Source organism: Sinocyclocheilus rhinocerous, unplaced genomic scaffold, assembly GCF_001515625.1.
Source record: "Sinocyclocheilus rhinocerous isolate Xijiao unplaced genomic scaffold, SAMN03320098_v1.1 scaffold11081, whole genome shotgun sequence".
Lineage (NCBI taxonomy): Eukaryota > Metazoa > Chordata > Actinopteri > Cypriniformes > Cyprinidae > Sinocyclocheilus > Sinocyclocheilus rhinocerous.
This window is the reverse complement of record NW_015624538.1, coordinates 3,573-12,665: the sequence shown is the minus strand read 5'-3', so window position 1 is coordinate 12,665 and position 9,093 is coordinate 3,573. Positions and strand designations below refer to the sequence as shown.

The window sequence follows — 9,093 nt, the reverse complement described above, 5'->3', positions numbered from 1 at the left end:
TGTGAGTGAGTGTGTGAGTGTGTGTGTGTGTGTGTGTTTTCTCTCTCTGGCAGAAGAACTGAATGACTCGAGTCTGTCTGTCCTGAATCTGGAGCCGGCCGAATCTCTTCCCGACCGCAGCACCAGCGCTGATATGGTGAGTGTGCTGCATTAAAGCCTCATTTGACTTGCAGATTTGAAGTGTCCCACCTCACAGGATTTAGCGGCCCACTGAAACTCCATTATCCAGCTGAAGTGCTGCAGAAATACCCTAGAAAGCAGCACTATATATGTAACCAGGCCACTTACTCGTCCTACGAGGTAAAGAGCACGGATACATCAGTTTTAAAGTGTTTAAATGCAACACTTCAGTCCATTTCTGGTCTTTTTGCATTGATCTAGGGCCGCACAATTTGGGGAAAAATCGAATTGCGATTTTACTGTTAAAATTCCAATTTAAAATGCATTTAAAAGAAAATTCCAGCTTGGTATGCTTATTTGTAGAGCTAAAGGTTTGTGATTATATGGCTATAAAATAATAATAATGATTATTATGACTAATATAAAACGAAATAAAAATATAGAAATGACTAAATAAAAAAATTAGAAATATTACTATTGTAATATTTCACTGTAAAAGGTATTTAAGAAAAAATTACAGCTAAAATTACAATAATAATATTTATGGCTGTCTTATGAGAGGCCTACATTTAATGTGTGAAGAATTTAGGTTTTTATTTTATAAAAAAATAAAAATACAATGTTAAATATCGATTGACAGCACTAATATATATATATATAGCTATAAAACTATAATAATAATAATAATAATAATAATAATAAATACTACTACTATTATAATTATTTCCAAATAAAAATATAAAAAATACTGAATACCTAAATAAAATAATAATCATTTAATAATTTAATAAAACGTTAATAATAATAATAAATATTATTATTATAACCAAATAAAAATATAACTATTACTAATGTAGTGTCTCACTGTAAAATAAAAAAAAATATTTAAGAAAAATTCTATATTCAAAAATCAAGATTTTTGTGATATTAATATATATATACATACAATAAAGTTTTGATTTCATAAAAAAAAAAGTATATTTATATATTGATGTCATACAACTATTTAATTGTGTTGAAATATTTAGATTTATTTTACTATTTCTCTTTTTTTCCAGGCCAGAGAGAATGGGAAAGTGGTTTAGATGGGAAATGATATCACTCACATCTGGAGCGAAACGTCATGCACTAAAACCAAAACAAACAGAAGAACGAACATATCTCTTGCTAATGTTTCTGACTGATTCGGGCCTGTCTGAGTCATTGCTCACACGACTCTGTGTTCGGAGTATTTCTGGGAGCGTTTGAGCGTCGTGTTGTTTATTGGATGCTGAACGCTGAAAACACTGGTTGTGATTGTTCTGCTTAGTTTATCTTCTCGTAGGTGAAAGATTGTTAATGCTTCAACGCACAGTTAACCTTCATCTGAGCCACCAAACCCAAAGCTCCGATGGTTTTTTGGTGGTTTGGTGGGATTTCAGTCTGAAAGCACTACAAACGACTTGAATGTGTAACTTCATGAAGTTTAGTGGAACAAACCCATAGACACGGTGTGCATTTAGACTTAACCAGCACACTAACTGACTAACCTAGTCTAGTACTCTTCATCATAACTACATCATAATATGTCTGACAGAAGCCTTTATCATATTCTTCATAAGCACATGTGTCGTGGGGTTTAGTGTGGATAGTTCACAAGGATGGTTCAAGTATGTTAATTAGCACTTTATTTTGTATGAATGAACTGAAAGGTATTAAACCAGTTGTTTGGTTTTGCTATCTGATTAAAAATGAAGGACTATTACGGTCTAAATGTATTTAGTTTTACAAAAGACTGCAGAATGTTTACGACATGAACGTGTTTTAGTTACAGGCCGGTCGGTTTGAAGCAGGTTTACTTAAACTGCTAGTTTAGCGCTCAGTAGTTTATTGTTTGATTGTAAATGGCAATGAATTATGATCGTACTGATGTTCATCTTCACCACGTTTCTGTATTTCTGAGTCCAGACGAGTTGGACGGCGTTACGGTTTGAAGAACACACTTAACGGTTTGATGTTTTAAGTGACTAAGGGTTTGGTTTTGCTATCTGATTAAAAATGAAGGACTATTACGGTCTAAATGTATTTAGTTTTACAAAAGACTGCAGAATGTTTACGACATGAACGTGTTTTAGTTACAGGCCGGTCGGTTTGAAGCAGGTTTACTTAAACTGCTAGTTTAGCGCTCAGTAGTTTATTGTTTGATTGTAAATGGCAATGAATTATGATCGTACTGATGTTCATCTTCAACACGTTTCTGTATTTCTGAGTCCAGGCGAGTTGGATGGCGTTACGGTTTGAAGAACACACTTAAGGGTTTGATGTTTTAAGTGACTAAGGGTTGATTTTTATATTGTCACTTTTCTGTATTTTGTGTTCATTTGGTTTTGAAATGAATGCTAAATATAAATAATAAGCATTAAAAGCTTTTACCAGCCCTGTATTGTGATGCTTGCACTGATTTCACTGGACAAAATATTAAAATGCACTCAAATTATACCTACAACGAACCTGATTTATGAATTTATACCAACAATATCTACCTGTAAAAATTAAATTAAGATTTTTTTAAATTACATTTTTTTTTATATTTCTTTATTAAAATTGTAAATGTCTTAATTACATTTAAATTAAGTGTATTACCTTTAAATGTCATAATATTTGTGTTTTAATGACAGTCAACACATTTACATTAAGAATAAATCTTTTGTGGCGTAAAGTTTATTTTATATATGTTTAATTTTTTTATTTTTTTGTTTTATAATCAGAGACAATACATTATATACTGTATGTGTGTATACATATATATAAAGTGTTATGTAATGATATACATTATTAATAATAACATTTAAATGAGCAATGGATTGTTTGAATTTAGCAATAAAACTTAATGTTTTTATATAATAATTTAACGTGTGTGTGTGTGTGTGTGTATAATTATTTTATATAAATATTGAGATTAAGTACACATATAAAACTTGAGATTGTGACTCATATTGCGATGCTTTATTTTACATGATATTCAGTGAAACACATTATATGCATGAATTAATTCTTAGTTTGTATGTAGATATTTCCGGTAAGCTCTCTTGATTCCAGCTATCAATTGTTTATAATTTATAATTATTTTCCAGCATCACTTTGTTTTGACCTGCTTCTCTCACCTGATCCCTCCAAGGAGGCGGAGCTTATCACACTTCACTAATTAATTATTTTGATGAAGTTGATTTACTTGCTCAGTCCATCTGGATGTGCTAAAATAACCATTGCTGTGGACAGTTTGTGTAGTAAATGTGAAACCCACTTCTACAGCAATGACATTTGTGCAACAGACAGATACTAATAAAATTGCTGTTTTGAAGAAGCAGTCCTGCATCAGAGCTCTGCGTTCAGTTTAATGCAGGATCTTTTGGGATTAGTGTCTTATTATTTTTAAAAGCCTCCCATCGGCCGGTTGCTCTGGAAATCACTCCCTGTTCTCTTCAAACACGGCTTTGTCTTCTGTTACTCTTTTAATTACCCTTTTCCAGCAGGCGCGCTCGGGGACGGCATCATCCGCGGGGACCTTCAGCGGGACGCTCACATGAATTATGATCATCATGGTCCGGATTATAGATGAAGGTACTGTCATCTGCTTGCATTTGGTCAAATATTATACTCATGTCTAGTGAAAAAGCAAATACATTCAAGAAAGTATTTGAAACATCACTCCATGAGCACTGATACAGTCAATATGAAGCAAACTGAAGTTGAATCACATCACAAGCACTGAATCTTGGTGTAAGTCGCACTAATGCCTTTCACATTGACAGTAATTGTTTTTTAACCATTTGCTTAATTGTATTGTTTATAGTTAAGAGGTTTAAGAGTGAGTCTCCTAAAAATTAAAATACAACATTTATAATAAAATGTATAATGTCTAAAATATACATTTTAATGATTTTATTTTGCATAATTTTTCATTTTAATTTGAAAGTTTTTAATACATGGAATATATTAAAATGGAGCATTTTAAGAACCATTAATGTTTTTTTTATGTATATTTATAGAGAGAGTGGTATATAATGGTATGCATTATATATAATAGTATACAGTATAATATATACCTTAATATATTTGTAGATTTGTTTTATTTCTTAATTTTTATATTTAATTTTAAAATATTTTAATAAATAAATAAATGGAGCCACATCACAAGCACTGAATCTTGGTGTAAGTCGCACTAATGCCTTTCACATTGACAGTAATTGTTTTTTAACCATTTGCTTAATTGTATTGTTTATAGTTAAGAGGTTTAAGAGTGAGTCTCCTAAAAATTAAAATACAACATTTATAATAAAATGTATAATGTCTAAAATATACATTTTAATGATTTTATTTTGCATAATTTTTCATTTTAATTTGAAAGTTTTTAATACAAGGAATATATTAAAATGGAGCATTTTAAGAACCATTAATGTTTTTTTTATGTATATTTATAGAGAGAGTGGTATATAATGGTATGCATTATATATAATAGTATACAGTATAATATATACCTTAATATATTTGTAGATTTTTTTTATTTCTTAATTTTTATATTTAATTTTAAAATATTTTAATAAATAAATAAATGGAGCCTTTTTAGAACCATTAAGGACTCTTAAGATTTTTGATTCTATATATTATTAATATTAAAACAAATGTGTGCGTACGTTTGCATATAAATAATAGTGGTATATATTATATATAGTAGTATACTGTATGTTTATATATAGTCTTTTAGCATTTAAATTAGCATAAATTATGTTTGAATTTAGCAACAAATCTTATTGGGGTTTTTATAATTTTGTATTGTTTTTTTTATTTTATATTTATTATTTAAATTTTAAAATATTGCTATGTATAAAATTGAGCCTTTTTAGGACCATTAAGATATTAAAATTAATTTAGGGCTGTCAAATCGATTAATTGCAACAAATCACATCCAAAATGAAAGTTTGTGTTTACATAAAATATGTGTGTGTACTGTGTATTATTTATAGAATTATTTACATGTGTGCATATATATATATATATGTTTTTTTTTTTTTTAAATATGTGTACACAAACTTTTATTTTGATGTGATTAATCAGTTTGACAGCACTTAATATATTTTTGATGCAGTTTTCTCTTACTGAGAGTTTCAGCACTGACACATTTTAAGCTCTTTAACATTATGGGCATTTGCACAGTTTGTTACTGTCTTTTTATAGTCAATTGAAGACCTGAAGGGAACATCAGTCCTATAAAAAGCCTGTAGTGCTTATAACCACCAGTTATTCCAGAAATGGGACAAAAAGCCTCGCAAAATCCACTCGGTGCGAGTGTCAGAAATGAGTGCAGCTTTGGCCCTTTCCTTGTCTGCTGGCAGTGAATGTGCTGCAGTGCGGTGGTCTCTCGGCGCACATTGGATTATATCATGAGCACCTGCAGACGCTGATGGGAAATCAGGGTCAGGAACGGCCAGTGATGGGTTACAGCACTCTTCAGTTTAAGATTAATAATGCATTTCAGTCCGCTCTGACTGATGATAATTGAAAAAGCCCATTATGAACATGCAACATAATCCTGCACTTTCTTTCAAACAGCAGCTTTTACTGTATTCAGTGGTTCTCAAATGGTTTTGCTTCAGGATGCAGATTTAGCGACTCAACACATCGTTTATCATACAGAAGTACCAGACATTAGGCTTATTCATATTGGCGTGAACTGCTTGAGCCAAATATGGAATATTAATAACATGACAGTTTTATGAATGCATAATCAACATGAGAACTAACACCGAGTTGATATTGTATTAGTATTGAATTTACAGTCATAGAGTTTGATTGGACACATGATTTTTGAACAACAAATGATATAGGAGGTGTTTTTAACTGATTTATTTGGCTGTTCAGCTACACACAATTTTAAGATTAATTGTGCTTTATTAATTGCATTTAACACTAATCGGATCGAACCTTCAACCCACCAATTGAGAACCACTGATTCAACGTGCATGCAAGAACTTGCTTGGTTTGTATATGATTCACTTGTATGTACGTGAGTTGATGAAAAGCAAGTTAAATCAGGAAAAAATTAAATAAATAAAAAAACTAAACCTAAATTAATTCTTCAACACTATAATGAGAATTTGTTAAATTATTGAAAATTAACAAAAATCTCAGGGGGACTTCAAGTAAATATTTTAGGTCAAATAATGTGCAAATAAGATGTAATCATGTAATCCATAGAAAAAGTAACTGTAATCTGAAAATGTAATCTGATTACAAGTACATAATACAGATTACATGTAATCAGTTACTACCCAGATTCCAAAAAGTAAGTACTTGTAATTAGATTATATTTCATTTTAAAGTGCTCATAATCAGATTACATTTATTTTTATGGATTGCTTGATTACATATTATTCACACAATGGCAGTGAATTATTCATAATTTACTGTTTCTCCATAATTCTTATTTTTTTCTCTTTTAAAGTTTCCTTTCTAAAAATCTTACTGTGTCGTACCATTTAGCTTTGACTATATTCACAATATAGAATGGCATTGTAAATGTCATGTAAATAAACTAGCGATCCATGCTTCTGAATTTGGGGGGAAAACACTATAAAAACAAATCATTATGAAATGTATTATTGATTATGAATGGTAAATTTAAAACGAGTTAGGTAAAAACTCATCTATGAGTAATCTAAAAAAGTACTCAGAATACATAACCAAAAATGAGTAACCCGTAATCTGTAATCCGTAACGGACTACAATATGTAAGTAATATACCCAGTACTGCATATGCATATGATTTATATATATATATATATATATATATGCATATTTGCTTCCTTTTGAATAAGATGCTCTTTTGAAATCCAATTCAATCTAGTTAAAGCCTTGCAAATCAGATCTACAAGAAATATTAATTTTGTCTTTGCAAAATACACTGCCAATGATGCTAAATGGTTGCTAGGGTGTTCTCGAGTGAAAATGATATCATCTGGTCTCTGTATGTGGCTCGAGTTGGATTTTTGTCGCACACATTCAACTTCACTACTTAGTGCTGGAGGTTTGATCACATGACTATCAGCACTAGTACTAGTGAGGACTGACTCGGTAAACACCTCTGATAATTGATTCTCAAGGGGGTTTTGTGCACTTGAAGTGCGCAAACTGACGTTTGTATCATTGATTTGTACCCACAGCTGCTGAATCAATCGTCTTCAATCACAGGACGAATCTAAAAACATGTCCAAAACATCTTGTTTACAGGAAGTGGCTGCTTAATAGTACAAGTGCGGTCAAAGTATACAGTTGCACCACAGCATCAACAGATTTAGTGGTGGGTGATTTGAACGAACTCTTTCAGCGTTTAACTCCTTATCTTAGAGTTGAAGGTGGATTTTTGACATTTGGGTGAATATGCAACTGCATATCAACTCACTAAAAAAACTATTCAAAACATCTTTAGCATCTGCATTGCACGTTCGAATTAAATGGCAATTTTTGCACAGGTGTTTTCCATAAATGTGCAGTACAAACGCTGTTTTGTATCTCTGTGGTCGAGTTGCACAAATTTCTCCCAGATATTTTCCGGCCTGTGCTGTAACAGGTCAAAGAGCCGCCGCTGAAAATAGAGCAGGATTGTGTAATTCCTGCTTTTGACTTCAGAAGTCAATCAATAAGCCTTCATACTGTACAGAGAGAGAAAGAAGCATTACTAAACATGCATGGATCACTAGATGTGACTCACTAGCAAACAGTTAGAGACCGATGACAAATAAGACGGATGAGGGTCACAATTATGAGGCCAGAAGACACAGAAGAGAGTGAAAATGTGTTGCTGTGAAGCTCAAAGAGCTGTTAATGACTGAAAAATGACCCTATTCTGACCAATTAACGGAAGCGCCAGTCGTGTTTTGCACAAAAGTCGGCATTAACCCAATCTTGCGTTGATTTTGGGTTAATGCAGGATTAAACAGTGCGCTCACCTTAACTAACCTGTAATTCCGTTACCTTGCCAGCTTGTTTTTAATCTAGTCAAAGTGATTGATGTGCCACCCAGATTGGCTTATATAACACAAGAGCATCTTTCTCTTTAACCCCTTGTGCAATGAATGGAAGTGAGTGTGTGTAGTTGTATGTTGTTTATTTACCATTACGGTGATGTATTCTACACCTATGGTACATCATTTGTTATAAAAATGATCTAGTGATGCTAAACGTCTCCAGAGCTTGTATGTACATTACTAAACAATACATTTACATGGATATTTGCACATACCTGAGCATCGACACAGGTTCCTCTAACATAAGAATCCTGATTAAATTGTTAACAGGTTTAGTTGAAATTCATGCAAGCTTTTAGAGTTGATATTTTAAAAGCTTGTCCCCATCCCACCCCCCACCCCCCAAAAAAGAATGGCTGTTCGAATCAAGGCATTGAGCGCATTGGACATTCGCTTCGGATGATACGCTCCCAAAATATCAACTGCAAGGAGATGCCGAGTATTAAGGCGAAACAAAACAGGTTATATATGAAGGGTTAAACACTATCAGAGCCTCTGCTATATAGGCTATGCGTCGGTGTACGGCCTCGTGAACGTTTCCAAGTCTCAAACTTAGGTCTTAGGTCTTTCTGTGCCGTTTATTTGAGTGAGTTTGTCTAGAGTCGTCCTCAAGCGACGTTGCGCGCTCGTCCCAGTGCGTCTCCGGCTGCGCGTCTCCAGTCTGCTCTCTCCTGGAGGACTGTGTTTTCGCTGCAGTCTGGCTGTCTGAGATGTCGCTGGGCATGTATGTGTAGAGATCCGCGGGTTGGGAGTGCGCGCTTTTGGAGAGGGACGCGGCCGTCTGCTCCAGAGACGCGTTGGTGCCGGTGGCGTTGATGTGGGTCGGCGTCGCCAGAGTGCTGTTGCTCTCCGTTCCGTTGCCGCTCGCGGTGGTGGTGGGGGTGGGGGTGGGGGTGGAGGTGGAGGTGGA

At 33.4% G+C, this 9,093-nt stretch overlaps 2 protein-coding genes and 1 long non-coding RNA gene across 6 annotated transcripts in view; 2 read left to right on the top strand and 1 right to left on the bottom strand.

Moving 5' to 3' along the window:
- The window catches only part of LOC107740864 (uncharacterized protein C15orf52-like), a 33,818-nt gene extending 32,043 nt beyond the window's left edge, over positions 1-1,775 (top strand). For all 4 annotated transcript variants that reach the window (XM_016553390.1, XM_016553414.1, XM_016553397.1 and 1 more), the window contains exons 13-14: positions 54-136; positions 1,179-1,775. In XM_016553390.1, the coding sequence (XP_016408876.1) occupies positions 54-136; positions 1,179-1,205 (110 nt within the window). In that variant the 3' untranslated portion in view covers positions 1,206-1,775. The remainder of the gene's footprint in view (positions 1-53; positions 137-1,178) is intronic.
- A 6,948-nt stretch (positions 1,776-8,723) lies between these two features.
- The window catches only part of LOC107740888 (putative transmembrane protein INAFM2), a 615-nt gene continuing 245 nt past the window's right edge, over positions 8,724-9,093 (bottom strand). Inside the window, exon 2 of the mRNA XM_016553427.1 lies at positions 8,724-9,058. Within this exon, the coding sequence (XP_016408913.1) occupies positions 8,743-9,058 (316 nt within the window). The 3' untranslated portion in view covers positions 8,724-8,742. The remainder of the gene's footprint in view (positions 9,059-9,093) is intronic.
- The window catches only part of LOC107740896 (uncharacterized), a 1,658-nt gene continuing 1,554 nt past the window's right edge, over positions 8,990-9,093 (top strand). Inside the window, exon 1 of the long non-coding RNA XR_001640129.1 lies at positions 8,990-9,055. This is a non-coding gene — a long non-coding RNA (uncharacterized LOC107740896). The remainder of the gene's footprint in view (positions 9,056-9,093) is intronic.